Source organism: Heliconius melpomene, chromosome 11, assembly GCF_056956725.1.
Source record: "Heliconius melpomene rosina isolate 202511_hmr_F chromosome 11, ASM5695672v1, whole genome shotgun sequence".
Lineage (NCBI taxonomy): Eukaryota > Metazoa > Arthropoda > Insecta > Lepidoptera > Nymphalidae > Heliconius > Heliconius melpomene.
The window spans coordinates 7,848,449-7,871,763 of record NC_140399.1 but is presented as its reverse complement, the minus strand read 5'-3'; the positions used below and the strand labels follow the sequence as shown (position 1 = coordinate 7,871,763).

At 31.5% G+C, this 23,315-nt stretch overlaps 1 protein-coding gene across 1 annotated transcript in view; it reads right to left on the bottom strand.

Moving 5' to 3' along the window:
* The window catches only part of LOC146534695 (uncharacterized), a 34,486-nt gene extending 13,321 nt beyond the window's left edge, over positions 1-21,165 (bottom strand). Inside the window, exon 1 of the mRNA XM_085192476.1 lies at positions 20,863-21,165. Coding sequence (XP_085048602.1) covers positions 20,863-20,871 — 9 coding nt within the window. The 5' untranslated portion in view covers positions 20,872-21,165. The remainder of the gene's footprint in view (positions 1-20,862) is intronic.
* Positions 21,166-23,315: the final 2,150 nt, after the last annotated feature.

Genomic DNA, 23,315 nt, shown 5'->3' with positions numbered 1-23,315 from the left:
AATAAAAGTGAAAAAATAAGTAAGTGTAAAATGAATTTTATTTTCAATTCATTTGTCTGTATTTCTACCATCAGCTTCACGCTGTATCCCGCACACAGCAGGGTGGGCAGAGGGAACATAATGATAAGACTCTCCGTTTTCCACTTTCCGCCGAATTCTGGGGGCTTTGCTTTGACACCAGAGCGAAGAAATGGAAATATAAATCCAAATAAATAATTTATCTCCTCGAATGGGGATAGAACCCACAACCAATAGATTTTGCTATTGAAATAGCAATTGAGTTATAGGATTATTCGTTAAGTATATATAGTGTAGGGAAATAAAAAGGATATAAAACATTTCAAGTTTTAGTCACTTGGGGAAATAGTCAGATAGGGTTAATGGTAAAGCTACGCGACTATTGTGTAGTTTCCTCTTATATTTGAAAAATGTGAGCCGATTTAGAAAAAAAATACTTAACTAAATAGTTTTAGTCCCAGGAAATTTGCAAATTGTTTGAAGATTAATATGTATTTGAAGATACCATATTTCACAGCGTTTTCTCTGTAAAAATATAGAATAAATGACAAAAAATGGCGGTGTTTTGTTGAAAAGAGAGAACTAAGTAAATATTCAAATTAACAAAACGATATAAAATTAAATGTGCCACTCAGAAAACCATATTATTTAAGAATTTAAAGTTAAACAAGATATTCTTAAGCTCGTTAAAGTTCAAACAATTGTTATAATCAAAAGAAAATCCAAAATTTACCATTTCAATCGTCTGTCTTTGAAGTCGACTCAACGGAGTGGAAGCGCATGTGAACTCTCTAGCGTACATATACTTATATCTCATTTTATGTTATATTATTTTAAGAACTTAAAGCAATTTAAGCATTTTAACAGAAGATTTTGATAGAATTAACGATATAAAAAATATTATTATTATACAACTAAGATTTGTAATTTTATATTGTTTACTAGTGAGAGTGGAAATAAAAATATTAATAAAGAAATTGAAATCTAAAGGTTCAGTCAATTCAGTAAAACAGTTGAATAAAATAATTGTTACGGCAATTAGCTAATTTGTTGAACTAAAAACTTTAAATTGACATAACTTTTTTATTTATGAACCGATTGTAATAAAATAAACCCTATATGTTTTCGGTAGCTTGCCAGTTTTATTATAAGTACTAGCGGACCCGGACGCGGCTACGCCTGCTTGAAATATAAGAATATAATTTCTATAGAAATATAATTTCAATCTAGATGAAATGCTAAAAGTGACTATTATATTTATTTTCATAAGGATCAATAACAAAATGACGCGGTAACTAACGCGGTCGCGCAGCGACGACGGTTGTTATTAACATGGCAGAATAAATTGCATGTCAAATTAGAAAGTATTTTAATATATTAGTATATATGTGTAATGTAATATTATATAGCCTATAGCACTTCTGAAGAATGCAGCTTTCATACAAAACAAAAACAAAGTAAATCGGACAAGTAGATCCAGAGATCTTAGCGTTCAAACAAACAAACAAATAAACAAACAAACAAACAAATAAACTCTTCCGCTTTATTATATCAGTATAGATAGATATAGATTTTATGACAAGCATTGAGACATTGATGGCTATAAATATAGCGCATGTGTTTTTGTTTCTTAATAATATTAATAGAACGCAACCTCTTTCGCAAATCTCTTCTTTCTTCTCTTTCGCAACGCAATCTCTTTCTTGTTTCTTATTGCTGGTGGTCAAGGGTGAATAATGTTATATCCATATTTGGTAGTAATAGCCGTAGTAGTAGTTTTAGTAGTATTTATATATTAATATATATATATTTATTTTTTCTGTATCTATTATAGTATTTGTTATGTATGATAATAGTATTTTTAATATAAAAGACGATTCTTTTTACTCTTTATCATCTTCCTCTGATGGCAGTCTTCACAGTACTTCCTTACCCATATCTACCTTCCTTGACAATACTTTTTCAAATTTCCAAAAAACTTTAATGTTGTTCACATTAATGCCCAAAGCATCCCTGCTCATCGTACTGATCTTTTAACTTCTTTTGATTGTGAAAATGTCCATGCAATTTTAATTTCCATTTTCATGCAATTTTAAGTTCTACTCGGGCGATCCAAGTTGTTACTTGGAGTGTTTTATAGCCCATCCCTGCATATAAATTATTTTGACACTTTAGAATCTATATTAGATAAATACGTACCTACTGCTGATCACACTGTGATTCTTGGTGATTTTAACACGTGCATTATAAAAAATGACTCGCGTACGAAACAGCTGTGTAACATTATTAATAGCTCAAATTTGAAATTACTCCCATCGAACCCTACACATTTCTTCCCTCATTGTGCGCCGTCCCAATTGGATCTTATAATTGTTTCCTCGATCGATTATGTAAAGCATCACGGACAATTTCCTGCCGAAGCCTTTTCCTACCATGATTTAATGTATTTGTCTTATGATGTTCGCCCGCCTAAGGTAAAGCCGTCCATTGTTATGAGACGCAGTTTTAAAAATTTCAAGCATGATGAGTTCATGCGCGACCTTAATGACATCAACTGGGATTCCATCTTTAATGCGTCAACTATTGATGCTAAATTAGAGTTGCTGAACTCAATTATAACTGAGCTTTATGACAAACATGCTCCTCTGCGGCCTATGAAGTTAAAACACTTACCTGCGCCCTGGATTACACAAGAGATTAGATCGTTAATGACCAAAAGACATTCTGCTAAATCTAAATATAAAAAAAATCCTACTGACCAAAATCTTCTAAAATACAAATCCTTGCGTAATCGGTGTAGTAGAGTGTGCAGAGATGCTCAAAGAAATTATATTCACACAAATTTGAAAAACTTAAATACCCGCAAATCATGGAAGTTTCTGCAGTCACTAGGGATCGGCCGCCAACGTCAGGACTTGATTCGGGACATCGATATAGATGCCTTGAATATACATTTTGCATCAATTACACCCATGGACGATACAGTTAAGGCAAATACATTAAATGTTATCCGTTCCTTGCCCACTCCTTCAACCACTCCATTCCTTTTTGATTTAATTACACCTGCCCAGGTTAAAAAAAATATTCTGGCGATAAAATCAGATGCTGCTGGTTTTGATGGCATCAACCGTAAGCTATTACTTTTACCCTTAAGAGTGCTGGCCCCGGTAATTACACATATTTTTAATTTTTCCCTCTCCTCTAACTCCTTTCCAAGTGCATGGCGAATAGCCCGCATTATTCCTATACCAAAATCCAAAGATCCAAAATCCTTTTCCCAATACCGTCCAATCTCAATACTTCCCTTCTTGTCTAAGGTCTTGGAACGTATTGTCTCGGAACAATTAAATCGATACCTTTTAGAAAACCGTACTTTGTCTCAATTCCAATCTGGTTTTCGAAGTGGACACAGCACAGTTACTACTTTAATCAAAGTGTGCGACGATATACGGTTTAATATGGAGAACCAAAATCTTACCCTCATTGCATTGCTTGATTTCAGTAACGCTTTTAATACTGTTAATACTGATTTACTAATTGCTGTCTTACAATCAATAAACATCTCCCCAGAAGCTACTGAGTGGTTCCGAAACTATCTCTCGAACCGGCGACAATACGTACAAGCAAACGACAAATCATCTTCCCTATGCTCATTGTCTGCGGGTGTCCCACAAGGCGGTGTCCTTTCCCCACTCCTGTTCTCTATTTTTATTAATACTGTTTCCCAAACCCTATCCTCTTCCTTCCATCTATATGCTGACGACTTACAGATTTACTTAGCGACTCCATCCAGTGATATGGATGTGGCTATTTGTAAATTTAACGAGAATTTACATAATATATCTGTGTGGAGTACATCTTATGGACTTACTATTAATCCTAGTAAGTCCCAGTTAAGCATTATAGGCAGCACTAAGCAATTAAAAAAACTTGAGGATATAAAACTTCCCTCAGTACAGCTTAATGGTGTCGTTTTAAGTGTTAATGCGTCTATAAGGAACCTTGGGATTATTTTAGACAACTCGCTATCTTGGTCAGCGCAGATAGCGGAGGTCAGCCGAAAATTATTTGCTAGTATTGGATCCCTCAAACGATATAAACATTTCCTACCGGTTAAAATCAAAACTACTCTAGCTCACTCACTACTGCTACCGATTTTAGATTATGCTGACTCATGTTACCCAGACTTATCTGAGGAACAATTAAACAAACTAGAGCGGTTACAAAACTTATGTATTCGATTTATTTATGGTCTTCGTAAATTTGATCATGTCTCAGATCATCGTCGTCAGCTTGGATGGCTTCCTATCAGACATCGCCGTAACTTCCGGATGCTTACTCTCCTCTATTCAATCCTTTATAATCCTCTCTATCCTGCTTATTTAAAAGATCGTTTCTGTTTCCGTGACTCCGATTCTAGCCTACGCCTTGAACTTAGGTCCAGGACCGATAATCTTCTTAAATTTCCAACTTGTCGTACCAAATTCTATTCCAATTCCTTCACTGTAAAATCTGCTATCCTCTGGAATGAACTTCCGTCCGATATACGTCATTCTAAATCACTTAATATTTTTAAAAATCGTTTAAAAGACTATCTTTTCCAAATATAACTGTAGTTTATCTTTAGTCGTTTATATATATATATTTATATTATGTAGTATTATGTATTATATTTATAGGATTATATGTAGATATTATATTATTATTATGTAAATATGTATATTTATATATATATATATATATATATATATATATATATATATATATATATATATATATATATATGTATGTGTATATTCATTATTAGTTTATTACTGTATTTTATTTAATCTAATTGTGCACTATAACGTTATTCCCACTTCTTTATTTTTAGTCCTTTATTTTACAAGGGTTGCCTGGAAGAGATTGCTTGAAGCAATAAGGCCGCCTTTGCATACATTTTATAAAAATATATTGTTTCTTTCTCTTTTATATGTATTTTTGTGTGCAATACAGTTTTTTCTATTCTATTCTATTCTATTCTATTCTATAGATCTATCTATACTAATATAATAAAGCGGAAGAGTTTGTTTGTTTGTTTGTTTGTTTGTTTGTTTGTTTGTTTGTTTGTTTGAACGCTAAGATCTCTGGATCTACTGGTCCGATTTTCATTGTTTTTGTTTTGTATGAAAGCTGCATTCTTCAGAAGTGCTATAGGCTATATAACATTACATTACACATATATACTAATATATTTTAAAGTACTTTCTAATTTGACATGCAATTTATTCTGCCATGTTAATAACAACCATCGCGTCGCTACGCAACCGTTACCGCGACATTTTGATATTCATCCTTATGAAAATAAATATAATAGTCACTATTAACATTTTATCTAGATTGAAATTATAGTTTACTGTATAACATTCTATTAAATAATCAAGGAGATGTCACTGATTCCAAATGACCTAGCCTACGGGCGGCATAGTATGACCGACGCAAACGGGCAGATGACGTTGACGGTTTTATAAATTTTCATACATTTTCGAACTATTGTAAATGTTTATGTAATTATTTGCTGTTTATAATTAATTTAAGCTACACTTTGGTTCTCTTCTCATTTTATTTGATATTGCCCGCTAAAATTATCCTGCTTAATAGAGAGAAATATTTAGTTATTTCGTAGAGTCGATATCTATGTACTCACGCACGGAAAACTTTAGGTACTTTTTCTAATATTAAGAATATCTATCCTTTAGTTACTTTTAATCCTTTTGTTGGTTAATTTCAATAACTCAGATATTTTTTTCTAATAATGTGTATCTACTTATTATTCTTTTTGATTATTTAACTTATATTTTCTTACTAATTCTATTGAAAATTGAAAATAATTTAATGAATATATTTAATAAATATTCTTATAGTTGAAGCAGGCGTAGCCGCGTCCGGGTCCACTAGTACTAATATAATAAAGTGGAAGAGTTTGTTTGTTTGTTTGTTTGAACGCTAAGATCTTTGGATCTACTGGTCCGATTTACTATGTTTTTGTTTTGTATGAAAGCTGCATTCTTCAGAAGTGCTATAGGCTATATAACATTACATTACACATATGTACTAATAAATTAAAATACTTTCTAATTTGACATGCAATTTATTCTTCCATGTTAATAACAACCGTCGTTGCTAAGCACCGATTTGCAAAGTTTCTTTGTTGTTCTAAGAAAACGTCACCCAAAATGAACTTATATTTTGATATTCATCCTTATAAAAATAAATATATTAAAATAATATTTCATAAATATTCTTATAGTTCAAGCAGGCGTAGCCGCGTCCGGGTCCACTAGTAATAAAATAAAATAAATAAATATTTTATTAAGAAGTAGTACAATTTATTATCAGAAATTGAATAACTTTCAAAATATTAAGTGCTGAAATCTCTTCATAAAATTGTGCCAAGTTGTTGCAAAAACTAATTTACAATATCGAGTCTCAGTAAAAAGTTATAAATGGGAATTAACTTTATTTGTAACTAAATAAAGGTTTAATTATGGGAAAAAACTGTTTAAAATCCCAATTGATTCTATTTCAACATTTTTCCTATATTATTTCAATATTTTATTTATCAGAATAGCCTATGGGATTTGTTTTCTATAATATTGTTAGCGTCAAAAAACAACTTTTAGAAAATATTATATATGCGAGGAATAAATAAAATAAAATGGTTTTACTACCGAAATGTTTCTCTATAGGGAAAAGGCAAATAATCATGGATTAGAGTAAATCTTGCGAAATCCATCTCACATGTACCACCTTATTCGATTGCTTTTGTTTTCACAAGCTCGCAAGTTTGTTAAACGCTCGTAAACTAAATAGGTTTAGAAACAAAATAAATAAATCAGCTTCACGCTGTATCGCGAACACAGCAGGGTAGGCAGAGGGAACCTAGTGTTAAGACACTCCTTTCTTCACTTTCTGCTGAATTCTGGAGGCATTGCGTGTTGAGTGGCAGAACTTAACGCCGCTTGCCTCGACACCAGAGCGAAGAAATGGAAATATACATTTAAATAAATATTCATTTCCTCGAATGGGGATCGAACCCACGACCAGTCGCGTTTACAGTTACACTTTGTGACCCTGCCGCACGACTGGCCTGTATATAAAATTTAATCTGTCAAAATTCTACGAATATGAAATCTACTTCTAACCCATTGTTAAGACTCTCGATCTACCATTTTATACTTTTTTTATTCTAATTAATTGTGTATAATACAAATAAATAAATTAATATCATACAAAATGAGTGAAATATTTATTTACGTTTGTACTGAGTTCTGCCACTCAACACGCAATGCCTCCAGAATTCGGCAGAAAGTATGGAACGTAGTGTTTTAACACTAAGTTCCTGCCTGAAGCCCGTGAAGCTGATAATATCATACACAAACATCTAAATAGCTCTTGTATAACTACAGAAGCTCAATTTTCTGCACCGTAAAGAAATGATCCGACATTGAAGTCATTAATGTCAAATCGATATAGCGGGTGCCGTCCGTCCGTCCGGCTGTAAAAATTTAATGCACCAGTAAACTATCGATCCTCGCCCCCTTAGCTCTTGGCACAGCAAAGGTAATCATGTGTGCTAGTTCTACGAGTACGTTGTACCAGTAGGCCCTGTGTATTCGATCGTTTTTTTTATAAGGAAGCTTAGAAATATTATTACAGGTAAATTTGTGGATTAAATTATTGAGGCTGTTCTGGTGCAAGGCAGTGGGTTCGATTCCCACTTACAATAATGAATTATTATTTATTAATATTTTTATTTCTTCTCTCTGGAAACAAGGAAAAGTGCGTTGTTGAGTCGACACATGCTTCGAAAGTTTAACGGAAAATCGGGGACGAAGTATTTTAACACTAGGTTCCCTCTGCCTACCCTGCTGTAGGCAGAGTATTCTGTAGACGTTGCGGAATTCAACACCGCACTTTGCCTCGACACCAGAGCGTAAATAAATATTTCATCTCCTGGAATGGGGATCAAACCCAAAACCAGTCGGTTTTACAGTCACACTTTGTGCCCCTGCGCCAGGACTGAGTTCAACCTGGTAGATTAAATAAAAATCTTTACTGAAATAAGTATAGCATATATACCGTACCAGAATAAGTTCAAAGAACACATAACATATTCCTTTTGATCCAAATTTGTCTCCCAAAGTGGGGTCGTTTATTATGTTTGATGAACCACGAAAATTGAGATTATCGTGTCTGTGGTACTTCAGCAGGTTTGTTTAGCTATGCTGATTGCGGTGTAGTTCAGCTAGTTTAGGTGTACAGAAACTTCCATCAGGCCCATGCCAATTTACCGCTGTAATTCAATTAAATTGACACAAAGCTAGACTTATTATAATATTATTAAATACTGTAATAATAATTAGGTTCACGCTGTACCCCGCACACGGTAGAGGGAACCTAGTGTTACGACATTCCTTTCCCCACTTTACACGAAGCAAAGAAATGGATATATAAATTTAAATACATATTTCATTCCCTCGAGTGAGGATCGAACCCACGACCAGTCTCGTTTACAGCCACACTTTGTGCCCATACGCCACGACTTGTCTCAATATTAAATACTTAAATATTTAATCTATATATATAAAATCGAAAGGTCACTCACTCATCACGAAATCTCAGAAACTACAAGTGCTAGGAATCTCAAATTTTGCATAGGAGTTACTTATAGGACGTAGGTGCTCGCTAAGACGGGAATTTGCAATATTCGATTTCTAAGGGGTTGTTTTTGAGGTCGAAAGTTTGTATGAAACTTCGTTACTACAAATGCTAGGAGTTTCAAATTTTGCATGGACCTCACTTATAGGACTCATGGAGACAGAAATTAATAATAACGTAGTTTACCCAGGCGAAGCCGCGGACGGGCCGCTAGTACTCTATGTAATAAATAATAATAACGATAGGATAAGAGTCTCAAGATACTCAAATAAGGCTTCGGCTACCATAATATCTTTAAAATTGAACTTCAAAGTAAATCTTTTGACAGTAATATGCAAGTATAGCTACCGATATTATGATATGAGGGGATAGATTGCTTATCGGGCCCTGATCGACACTCGAGCCGACCCTCCAGCAATATCTGAGGAGGTTCGGAGATACCACCGGAGGAGGCCTATTCAGAAAATATACCGCACTTTTGTGAAGACGTACGTATCAGATAAATGCAGATGTTATACCCTCTTAAACTCATTTAGTTCTTTTTCAATATTTAACATTGACTCTTTATGTTGATTGCTTGGATTCTTTTGTGGAGGTGGTATAACAAAAGTATTGCAAGGAGGGCAGACTAGCATATATTAGAAGGGTTGAATTATATCTTTATTTAATGTAGAATTTACAGAGAGTTTAATCATTTGTTTACATTTTTTATATATTATCGAGAAAATAAATATTAACGTTAAGTGTTGTCACCAATAACTCCTTAATCTAAGGATTAGAGACAAAAGAAACGGATTATCGAGATAAAAAGCAATTAAATCATGTTAAATAAAAATCATTAAAAAAGCCTATTGGGATATTTTTTATATGTTTTTTTAACATGTACCTATAAAATACGGCCAATTTATATACGTAGAAGCATTCTAAGACGGACCTTCAGTTCCTTTGACCACTGAACCTTAATAAATGTATGAAAGTATATTACTTACATATATAAAGTACGTTCGGTATTAAGGTTTATTAAGAAACTGTACGTACTTAACCTTTGTAAAAATGCTGAAAACGAAAAATAAAGAAAAAACAGACCCATTAGATTGAAGCCAGTTGTGGCCCAGGTGGCAGGTAGTGTGTGAATGTGAACACGACAGTGGTTCGATTACCGCTCGAGGATATGGAATATTTAATATTTTTATTTCTGCACTTTAGAGTCGAGGAGTTCTGCCACTCAATAGATAATGGTTGATTGAAAAGGTTCAGTGGCGCCTGCCTACCCCGCCACCTGCGGGATGCATGCAGCTAAAAAAACAATTTTCATCAGATTTTATTAATTGACTAAAAAATAATAAATAAATAATAATTATAAAATAGTTTCCTTTTAATTTAAATTTAAAATATACTTAAAAATATGAAAAGAATAATAATATCGTGACTTATATTTGAAATAAAAATAAGAAAAAAAACTAGAACCGGCAAGACGTCTGTCTCATTTCAGCCTAAATGCAGTTAGGTGCAATCTCAGAGCAATGTAATCCTGCCAAATAAGATCAGCCTCTTATTTGTGTACTCCCGACTGGTCGGAGAAGCTTTTAAAACAAATCTACTTGTAATTTTTTAGTGCATCAGTTTTTATTATAGTTACGCCATAGCATTCGTAGCGTGGTCGGGTAATATCTACCATACATACATTATCAGTTTCAAAACAACTTCTTAAAGAAAATAACCTTAGTTATTTCTAGCCTTGCTGTAAATCCACATTTCTTAGCTAACTATATCTAACGCTATCTTAGATAAGAAGGGTAACCTTTATTTTTTAATAGCAGTTAAGTATATATTTATAGCTAATAAGTTATTAATTAATATTTAAGTTCAGCGAGAAATGATAAAAATGCGTCGACGAGAGCTGATTGTGCCTATTAAACTTAATGGATTCATTACTTTAAGAAATATCTTATCGAATATCATCCACTTAGCTGGCACAGGCTGCTGCTTAAAAGTTTTAACGATTGATTTCATTTTTTTTAATCTCGGTGAAAGAAGTAATGTGAAAGTAGAACGTGTTTTTTTTAGTATTTATTATTTTATGTTTTCATTCATGTGGATTTTGATCATTTATTTTTCATTTAATCGTCTATAAATGAATTTTGCGTTGAAGTGGAAATATAAACGTACCTAAATAAATATTTCACTTCCTCGAGTGGGAATCGAACTCGTAACCCCGTCGCGTCACACGCTTGTGCCACTACGCAACGCCGACCAATAATTTATTATTTATTATATTATGATTATGATTATATAATTATATATATAATATATATAAGTAAATATACATTTATACTCTTACGAGTAGACATATCTCTGAGCTCTCACGCAGCAGGTGTGCTTAATTAGCTGTGCATGATCATTGAGTTGTGGATACATCTTAACATATGCATATTTCCCTTGCTTTTCTTCATAAAATATAATGCTAATAATAGAATTAATAAATTTAATAATATTAAGAAAAAATATATCTTATGAATAACTGTAGGTCTACGAAATCTGGCACGAAATGAGAACTTACAATATAAGTAAAGGTATAAGAAGTGATAGGAAAAATTAATACAAACTTATATTTGTAGTTAATTTTATACAAAATGACAGTATACACCCGCAAATATAAGTTTGTCTACTTTATTCGTTGTATTAACCAAACCAAACCAAAACAATTTTAAAATTAGTACGAAACCCTCGGCGGGCGAGTCCGACTCGCACTTGGCCGATTTTTTATCATATTTCTTGAGTCTACAAAAAAGCTATATACAATATACCCATATCTTATTTACATATAAATTCTTTTCAAATTTAATTAGTATAAGAAAGTTACCCACTAAATTGCAGTAACCCTTTAATATTGAGTTAAGGTACGCGCATACTCGTAGGTTCCCTATTTAAAGACCAAATTTCAAAACGACCTGTCGTGCGAATGCTGCAGTGATATTGCTGAAATAATAACTTCATTTCAGTAGTTGACATTTAAAAATTAAAACTACATTCAGAAATTAGATTTTTACAATTGCAATTTGGAAGGTGAAATTTGAAAGGTTGTGACAAATAATGTCTAACATTAGAAATGTAAATTCAGTCTGTAGAGCTATTTGCTAAATGAACTCTTCTAGCTTAAGCGACGATAAATTAAATTTATATTTTGTTAGGCCGTGTTGAGGCCCTCGCAGCGCAGGTGTGACTGTAACGTGACGGTTGTGAGTTCGATTCTCACTAGAGGGAATGAATTATTGATTATTAATATTTTCATTTCTTCGCTCTGGCGTAGAGTTCAGCCATCCAATACGCAATGTCTCAAGAGTTCAGCGGAAAGTGGGGAAAAGAAATATCTTCTAGGAGTAGAGGGTGTTAATACCAGGTTCCAAGGTTCCCTCTGTTTACTCTGCTATGAGCGGGTCACAGCGTAAGCTATAACAAAATGTGAAGGTAGAATAAATTTACATAAATCAAAATATGTATATTTTTTCTTCTAAAGAAAAGAAAAAGATTACAATAAAAATATTTAAATAGCGTAAATATAAAAAATCTTGCCTTAAATGTCTATCAATGGAATAACGAGCTAAGTTACATCTAAGTTAAATTTTGTAATTCAATATTAAACATAAAAGATCTGACGTAGACAACAATGTTTCTAATTAGAAGGGTAGTATGCGGTAGATTTGAAATTCAAAATATACTATTACCTTTCGAAACATAATATTTTTCGTAGCGTAAAAGAAAGAAATTTGGCGAGGTCCAAAAAATGGCGTACATTTAAAAAGAAATACTCGACTTTCATTCACAATTTCCTTATACAAACTTCGTAAATCAACGTCGTCCAAATAAGAAAAGTTGGGAACGTGAAGTTTTAATAACATTTTATTACAAGAATCCCATGAATGGACTAAATTACGTCGTACAGCACCAGCTCAGGTTATGGAGACCTCCATAAACCCAGCGACGTATAAGAAAGTAATTATGCCGTGGAATGTTTTTCAGGTGAACGTGGTATGTTGAAACAATAAAAACTGACGTGTTCCAAATTCAAAAGGTTTTGTCGTGTTTTTTTTTTGAGGAATTTCATTTAAGGTAAATAGGAACGCGTGTTGTGAACAGCACTGTCATATTCAATATAGCTACGCCAAAGAGCTAAATTAAGAAATTAATTTAAGAAAATGCTTTTACTAAAAAAACCGGTTAAGTGCGAATCACACTCGCTCACCGAGGGTTCTGCACCAATTTCAGGATTATAGGCCAGCAGAAAGTGCAACTTATAAAAGTTGACAAACTTATTTTGCAGGCATACGCACTCATTTTGTTTGAAATTAGCTACAGATATAAGTTTGTAATTATTTGTTGTCATACCTAATTTTTTTTTTGGGTAGCGTCGTGTCGCAACAGTTAACTGTAAACGTTCGATCTATTCTCAATCGTCGATACTATTCTCAGAAGTGAGTTATTTACATTTCTTCGCCCTGTCTGATAACAAGGCATAACGCGGTGTTGTGTTCCGCTATTCAACGCATTCAATACGCCATACAATACAAACGAAAAAAATATTTTTATACATTTTAGTATTAATTGATTCAGTTACCATCTCGTATTAGTAAATATATATTACTTGTAGAGTACCTACGTCCGAACCTAAAAATTAATCTCCTAAAACATAATATCAAATAAATTTCATAGAACGAAATTCTCCTAAATAATTATCGAGTTAGTACTCAATAAATCACAATTTCGGCATTCCTTTTATAATTTATGGGCAGTCATTAGCGCTCGTTAATTGCTCATCGGCGAATATCTTCATTCCAGTTTTGTTGGAATTACTTTTTTTTCGTTTATTGATTAAACAATAAATCAGCTTCACGCTATAACCCGCACACAACCGGGTAGGCAGAGGGAAACTATTGTTAAGACACTCCGTTTCCCATTAATTAATATTAAAATATATTAATATAAAAATATTAAATATTTTATTTTGTCGAGTGAGAATCGAACCCACTACTTGTCGCACTTACAGTCACACTTTGTGCCACGACGGGCCTCAATTATCTATTAGAAATCAGCAAATTTTATATTTAATTAATATCGTACTGAGGGAGTCCGCTTTGCAAGAGATTTTCTTAATTCGATCCTATAAAAAGTTAATATATTAATAGCATTTTAATTTTGTAAAAGTTGCTATGCTATGCTATGGATTTCGTTTGTAAATTATTTTGTTATGAATACTAATAAAATAATTTTATATAATTATAACCAAACGTACCCTACGTTTGGTTTTTTATACCCTCAGAATGAACCTTTAGAACTTAGAAAGGTAGGCACAGACAGAGCCGCGGGCAGAGCTAGCCGCACTGTTATGTTTTTTACTTTTTAAAATATAAAAATATTTGAAAAATTAAATACGAAATAACAATTGATAATGATAATAAAATATTTGAATAACAATTATGTTTATAAGCTACAAAGTTGGTTAAAGTAAACTTGTAAAGTATTATTTAGTTAAAGCCCGTTAAATAAGCAATTTCTAAAAGTCTACATATAAATAGAGTTCCTTTAAGGAATTCTTAATAATATTTTTTTTTTTTTTGTATAAAAACTTTTGAAAAACGACCAAACAAATCAGTTACAAACATTTTCTTGAACTGACATTTCAAAGAGTTTATTTTGCCTAATAAAAAGTGAAATTGGCGTCTTTAATTCTTATTGTGTTGAAATATTATTAATTTATATACCTAATAACATTTTTATATTCATGAAAAATATGTTACAAAATTTTAATTACTCATAAATAAATGGAAAAAATTTTTTTTACTAAATATTTTTTTTGTCGCAAATAGTATAAGAAGGATATGGCCATTAGTTGAGTTCGAAGGGTTCAAAATCAAATATAACCGTCTTAGTAACATAATAATTTTGAACAATTATTTTTATTCCCGTTTCACTCAAAAACTACTGTACTGATCAAGATGGAACTTTACATTAATACAGATTATATCTACATGAGACCAACATATAGGCTGCAGTTTATATCTATATTTATTATAAAAAATAGCTGTATTATAAATATAAGTTTAAATAAGCAAAGCCGCGCTCGAGCTGCTTGTTAATAATTTCTAGTTCAGTAACACATAAAAGTTTATTTCTCGATTTCGTTATAGAAGGTGTGATGTTGGCTTCCCCTTAAGTCAAGTTATATGCACAGACACGACCGATGACGAAGAGTGTGGAAAATTTCTACTTGAGCATTATAAAAAACACCCGTCTGTATATCATACATAGCAGGGGAGGCAGAGGGAACCTAGTGTTAAAACACTCCGTTCCCCATGTCCGTTAGTTTCTGGAAGCTTGTCTCTACACCGGAGTGTAGAAATGAAAATATTTAATGTTTCATTTTATTACGTTCATATGTTATTAAAACCTTTTACACTTTAAATTATACTAACAATTTTCGTCGAAATCGTGTGAACAATATGTCGCTAATATGTTCCAAGACTAACACCAGAGGTGGCCATGAGAAAGTGTTCTATAAAGTAGGTTAGACTCGATCGAAGTGGATTTCGGGTTAAGTGGGAGGTGGATTTTGAATAATGTATTTGTTTTTTTTTTAAGTATACAGGGGTTTAATATGTATATGTTATATATTACGTACTGACTTACATGAAACCACCTTATCGTAGCTACTACAATGTCAGCCAAGTAGCCCCAATTGCATACATTTGAATATGATATGTTTATTTTTGTTTGTTCGTTTTTCGTTTTACTTAGAATTTTATCACTTTTATAGGAAATCTAGTGTTAAGACACTCTGTTCTATGTATAAAATTTACGTTGCCTACTTTCCGCCGAAATCTTGAGGCATTGCGCTTTGCCTCATTACCAGAGTGAGGAAATGAAAATATTACATATTTCATTCCTTCGAAAGGGAATTGAACCTACGACCTATCATGTTTACAGTCTCACGCTTGTACTGACCTCAATATTAAATAGCTAAATAATTAACAGTTTGGCTAAACAAAGTCTGGTATAAATGCATATATTAATTTAACTCAGTTGTGAGTTATACTATGAAAGATATTTAAACTAATAGTAAAATAGTATAACTCAGTTATAACTTGATACCTGTTTCCAGAACGTATGGTGTCTCCTCAGTCGTATATTAACGTCACATAAAGCAGAAGCAGGTGCAGGTGCTCCAGTCTAAATATATCACTGGCGTAAATACAACTAAATTAGAATATAGTATGGGAATAGAATATAAAGTAGAGATTCCTTAGATTTAGAAAGATCTCCAATATGGAGGAAGGGTTCGCATAACTTCTGGGACCCACGTATTGGGTTTTGACCCGTGATGGAATTCAGAATTTTTTGATTTCTTTTTTTATATTGAAAATTATATTTCTTCGCCTAAATGGTTGTGATTGTTCAGTTCAATGAGGAAAAAGGGGTCAAAGGAAATTGGCGTGTGTTATCTTTATATGTTATATTCAATTGTTTGTTTGTAAATTTAGCAATTGGTTTTTTTATCTTGGAGAAAAATATAAAAGCGTGGTGACTAAACAAAAGTTTCCGTACCTAAAAATGTAAAAATGGAATCCATATAGGATCATTTAGTTATCCATTTGCTCAAAAAATCCCAAAATTAAAAAAATATAGACATTTCATAGAAAAAAACCATTACAAACTTATATTTGTAGTTCTTTTAGTACAAAAGAAACTGCATAACTGCAAACTTAAGTTGCTTGAATTTCTTTGAAAAACTAAATTGCAATTTCAATTTATATTTAAACAGTTGCCCCCCATAAAAATCTAAAAGTAGTAGTTTAACAGGCATGTAATAAGTCGTTAGGTTATTTCACAAATGTCACTGCAGACAGCCCAGACTGTACGTCGAGCTCCAATGAATAGCAGTTTTACAGATCATTAACCAGGAGCAGTAAAGACTTGGAAAGCGAAGAATTTGCATTCAAATATACACTGCTATATTGGTTTTGTTTTAAAATTAGATAAAATAATATTTTTTAACAAAAAAAACTGATTCGATAGAGTAAACTGTGTAAAAAGATTTTTGTGCATTGTTAGAACTGGAAAATGAAATCTAAAATGAAAATAAGACCACATGGGACGAAAATAACATTTAAAACTATTAACATCCCTCATTTCGTGTTAAGGAATTAATAGAATTTGAAGTGTTTTGGTTAGTTATTTAATCCTTTTATTCAATTGATCTGCTGAGAGCTGAAGTGAAAGTGGGCGGAACACAGCGAGCAGAAGCAATGGCTGTTGGCTTTGGTGGCAAGGTTCTGGAACTACCAGGTGGATTGACGTTTTGGTAAAGGTTGCCGGTTGTCAAGCGTAGGACCGATCGTCGTGGAAATAATTGGAAGGCCTATGTCCAGCAGTAAGCGTACTTAATGCTGGGACTATATGATGATGATGATGATTCTCTTACTCACAAGTCACATCCAAGGAAATAATAGAATAGAAATATTCTAGCATAGATTAATTTAAAACAAAACTAGGTCAATTATTATTAACTAGATTTTTTTTCTGTATTTTAAGAATATAGTGGTTGGGGAAATAATATGTAATTTATATTATAATGTTGATATCTATGTTTTAGATGATTTTCTAAAGAAATTTATGAAAACACAGTGTCCACAAAAGATAAGAAATGTCTAAAATAATTAATAAACTTTCTGCTCTACTAATAGAGATGTTAGAGTTTTAATGAAAATTGATAAATTCACTTAATTTGTAGATCAACAGGGTGGAAGCTAATTAAACTTTTGACAGGTAATTTATATTTTAATTATTAAAAACGATTAACTATGCAAATTATGTAAATATGCATTTTTCAATATAATTATAATTTAATTTATTTTAGAATTTTAACATTTTTTGTTTTTATTAGAGGCTGTCGTGGCTCAATAATTGTAGATTCAATCTCCGCTTAGGAAAAAGATGATATTTTAATTATATAGAACTAGCGGCCAGCTCGCGGTTTCACCCGCGTGAACTATGTTATTATTAATTTCTGTCTCCATGACTACGTCATAGTGACGTCTATGCAAAATTTGAGACTCCTATCATTTGTAGTAACGAAGGTTCATACAAACTTTCGATCCCAAAAACAACCCCTTAGAAGTCGAATATTGCAAATTCCCGTCTTAGCGAGCACCTACGTGCTATAAGTAACTCCTATGCAAAATTTCAGATTCCTAGCACATGTAGTTTCTGAGATTTCGTGATGAGTGAGTGACCTTTCGATTTTATATATATAGATTATCTAAAAAAAAATGCAGTGGGAGCATAATTAAGAAAAATATAAATAAAAAAAATAGTTGTCTAGTAATATAACAACGAGTATAGATAGCAACTTTCATTGTATATTTAATTAGTAAGTTCAGATCATTAAAATCGTGGCCACGTACTATAGTTTAGCAATTTTAGTATTAATCACATCACATTACAGCAATATATCTACAGATTAGGTCAGCCAGTTGTGGGTTCGATTCCCACTCGTGGAAATGAAATGTTTTTTATTTTATCGTTATTCGTTCTGGTGTTGACGAAAAACGCCTTTCCTCCAGAATACAGCGGAAAATGGGAAACGTAGTGTTTTAACACTAGGTTCCCTCTGCCTACCCTGCTGTGTAAGGAATAGAGCATGACACTAAAAAATAATGTATCATAGAATTTAATAATTGTACAAAAGTATATTATGGAAAATTAATTAATTTGTTTACGTACAAACGCTGTACAAGAGTTGTTTTGAGACAAATTAAAACGTAGACTAATATAAAGAGTAAAACGACGCTCGGATTGGGTTCTGTTGACATTTTCAAGTATAATTGCTTCTGTATGTTATTCACCAGCTATTTGTAAAGAAATTAAGATTTAAACTTCACATTATTATTATTTTGTATGAAATAAATTACTTAATTAATAAGCATTTTAAAAATCAATTTCCATACAGGCTCCTAATCGAATATATCTAAAATGTAATCTACTAGTGCTTAAATTTTTATTCATAACTCGGATTGGTAATTTTATACTGAATTGAAATTTCTATAGATATTAATGAATTCAATATTACATGTTTTCATATAGTAATTGAATCTTGTTAACAGGTGAATGTGGATTCAAATCCAGTACGGGTAAAAGGTATTTATGGAATGTACGTTTTCTAATTCTTTAGTTGAATGTATTACCGTATTTATTTAAACAAAAAAATAAATAAAAGGAACTAAGTGCTTTACAGAAAGTTTGTCCACAAAAGTAACTGTTTACATAAAGCCATTTAAAAAATATATTTTTATTTATATATATTTATTTTTAAATTCACAAACATTTTTTTAATTGATTTAATTGTCATTTGTGAAATTAAAAATGTATTTTCGATTATTGTTATTATGTCTTTCTCTTACATTTAATACGAATAAAAATCAAGATTAAGTAACGGTATTTCCTTTGTAACCTTAATTAATTCTTATCGAACTGTCGCACTTCTAAGTAAGTAATAGGGTGGCGGGATTCGATTATTCATATTTCTGACCAACTAACTAACTAAGGAAGCGAAAATAATATAAGCAGAAAAATCTTCTGTCATATTTGAACTTACAACCATTACCATGTTTCACAACAGCTTTTATACCTAATTTTACTTTAAATACAAAAAATCGAGCCTTGTAAAAAATTTTAAATGAATATCAGAAAGAAACATAAAAATACTATGTGTGCTAATCCTTGCTATAAACGATCTGTTTGTATCTAAAACTGGTTCAGCAATTTTCGCGTGGTTCAGCATTGCTCTCAAAAAGACCAATTGTTTTATTTTTTTATATATGTACTTTCTATTTGCAGTATCGACTATAGGCTTGAAAATACCTTTATTTGCTATCCGATGCCTACCTGGCGTAGCGGTACTGCGTGTGCAATCGCGGTAGTTGTGGGTTCGATTGCGGATTTTAAAAATACCCCGATATTGAATGTTGCCACTTTACAGGCATTATGAGGATAAATAATAAAAGTCAAAAAATGTCTATATACGGGATGCAACATGGAGAGAAAAATATTTATTTGGGGTTTTTTTATGTAAAAGTAAATTAGTATTAAAATGTTTGTTATCGCGCATATATATGTATAATAAGAGATATATCTCCTTATAATTTATTTATTAATTACATATTATTTTTTTTGTCTATGAAGCTGGTTAATAAATATTTTTCGATCTAAATGTTTTTACATTATTTTGCGTATTATGATAAATTGTTATTTTTTTATTAATTTACAGGTAATTCATTTTTTTTTTTAAGTAATTATTATTTTAATTATAATAATATAATAAAAAAATAATGTGAATGATTATTATAACGTATACGTTTAATAAATAATGAAATGTAAAGTAGATATATATTAGTACCTGTATTCTTTTTAACATTTTTAAATATATTTATAAAAACTTATACATTCATTAAAACATGTATAATAATGAAAAACAAAAAATACGTTAGCCGTTCCTTATTTTTTTCATTAGTTTAGCTTCAAAGCTTTTAATTTAAGTAGGGGCGTAAGTAAAACTACTGTAGAGGATTCCACTGTTGTTTTAGGAAGGCTTTTAAGCATTTAAGTGAAGTAGGTTTATTTTTACATCACTACTCATCCCTAGTGATGTAAAATATAGTATGCAAAAAGTAAGCACAAGATGTTGTGCATGCATTGTTTCTAGATGCAACAATGACACAGTCTTAAAGAAGTTTTTTTTTAATGTCAAGAATTACTTCTTATGTAGATTCTTATATTATATTCCAGGTACTAAAAATATAAAGTAGATATAAATATATACAAGTTAATTTAAGCAACTTTTTAATATTAAATTGTTTTCAAAGAGTGAGTTTCCGTATGAAATATTTCACTTATCAATGTATTTTGAAACAAAAAATTGAGTTAAAAACAGTTTATTAATTAATCAAAACACACAAAAATGTAAATCTAAATTGTTTATAATACGTCACTTAAAAGACAATAAATCAATTTAATTTTATTTTCAATATTTTAGATTATGTATGTACATTTTGTCTCATATTCCCTATAAAAACTTATAGAACAAAAACTTACCTTAAACATTCTGTTGAAAGCGGGAACGTGGTCTTCAATATATATTTTATATATATAAATAATCTAAACTATTCTTAAATTATATTGCTTTAGAGTCCCTAGTAAGAGGAAAGTTTAAAATTTAAGTTAGTACAGAAGCATGTTCGCGATCGCAGTAGCGTACGGGCGCGGGACACATCGTCGTGGTGTCGGGTCGGTGGCGCGGTGCGATGTGGCGCGCGCCCTACGTAGAGGTAAACTTTGCTACGAGATGCTACGCCGTAGACTTATAAAATGTAAATTGTATGTTTCTTTACAATTATTTAATAAAAACTTTTTTTTTTGAAAACAATAAACAGTATATAAGAAAAATAAAAACTATGGAAATAATAATAATAATAATATTTCTTTTAGTTTCTCACTGTGTCATCTACATAGCATGGGAAGAAAAGGGAACGTAGACATGTACTGTTAAAACATTTCGTTCCTATTAAAGACACTTCCATTCCCCATTTTCTGCAGTATTTTTGAGGCGTGTTGAGTGGCGGAATTCAACGACTCGCGTTGTCTCGTAATTAGAGTAAGTCACGTTTGTAGAAGCACGTTTATACGATAAAATAATTATCAATTTAAATATTAATTGTAATGAAAATTAAGAATTTCGTAAAGTTATGTTAATATAACAATAAAATTTGGATCGCGTCGGCATCGGCGTAGGGCGAACGTCGCGATGCGTCCATTTTTACGATCCTTTGTAATTTCATTTCTGTACTTCTATTAATTTAATATTTTAATTGTTTTTGGTCATTATTTGTTTGGTGCCGAATAAAAACATAAACATATTTTCTGCTGTACTTGATTTTTTGAAAAAATTGTGAAGCGCGAATTATTAAAATCAAAGTACTTATCAAAAAAACGAGTTTAAAAGAAAAAATAAAACATAAACGCAAACATGAAAGCTTAGTCGCTTTTGTATAACACTTGCTAAAGTTTATGTAAAATATTTTTTAATTATAATTTCATATTTGAAATTAATGAGGTAACACAAAGAAAGAGTAAAAACTTTCATATTTTCTTACTAATATAATTAATAATTACAAAATATTTGGTCGTAGAGCATGTAGCAAGGTGCATAAGCGTGCATCTGTAAACTTGAATGGTTGTGGGTTCAATACCCATTCGAGGAAATTCAATATTTACTTACATTTATATTTTCATTTCTTCGCTCCTGTGGCAAGGCGCCGCGTTATGTTCTGTCACCAGAATTCGGCGGAATGTGGATAACGGAGTGTTTTAACATTAGATTCCTTGATTTGATTCATAATTCTCGATGAATAAACTCTTAGTTTAATGTCACGTAAATACAATGACATACGGCTTGTTTGCCTAATTGAATTCGCATAGTTGATGGAATTTAATTATAATGTCTCACACAGCCTTCTATCCATATTTACATATAGTGTATTCTCGTTTTTGTGGATAAGGCCCATAGCGTCACTTATGTAGACGTAAAAAGTTGAACTTAAAGCTGAATCGTTAAAGATATTTAGGTACTAATTACTTAACTAAAATGTTATATTAAATTATATAATACTACTTAGGTAAAAAAATTAAGCACGAATGATTATTTAAAAATCTTATACAAGTAATTAAAATTCTGCTTTTTCTTGTTGTATTTTTTTTTAATTTTAATTTTTAGTTAATTTTTTTAATATTTGCTTACTTAACTTATCTGTGCACGTGTATTTAATACTTATGCGTGTTTGTGTAGGGTTGAAAGGGTTGAACTGTTACATCTAATGGACTGAACAACTTACTCATGTGGAAATATTGATACGTGCAAGAAATATTATTTAATATAATATTATTAATAATTTCATAAACAGCTCATATATTTGATTATTACCTTCACGCGGTATCCCGCATGTAGTAGGGTAGGCAGACGGAACTGGGACACTAGTGTTAACGTTCCGTTTCCTATTTTCGCATTGACTATTGAGTGGCAGAATTCAATACGTGCTTCGCCTTCTTTCCAGAACGATTTTAATATAATAAATATGTCATTTCCTCGGGTGGGAATTGAACCCACAACCTGTTGGGTTTACTTACTAAATATTATAATGAAATATTTTTAACTATGTTGTCACATTAGAAATTTAATAAGACAATAATGGGGTACATTCTTAAACTAATTACGTAAAAACCTGGGCTATTGGGCGACGTTTTTGTCATCATTACTCACAAAACACCGAAATTTTGAATGCTTAGACTTATGTACATATTATTAGAGGACGTGTGATTAATTACATTTATTACATGGTTCTAACGACGTTAGTTTAAATTAGTCATATAATAATAATTTTATATTTTTGTAATAAAATACATATATTTATGTAAAATTAAACGTTAAATTAGGGAATAGAGCTTCACAATGTATCCCGCACACAGTAGAGTAAGCAAAGTGAACCTAGTAT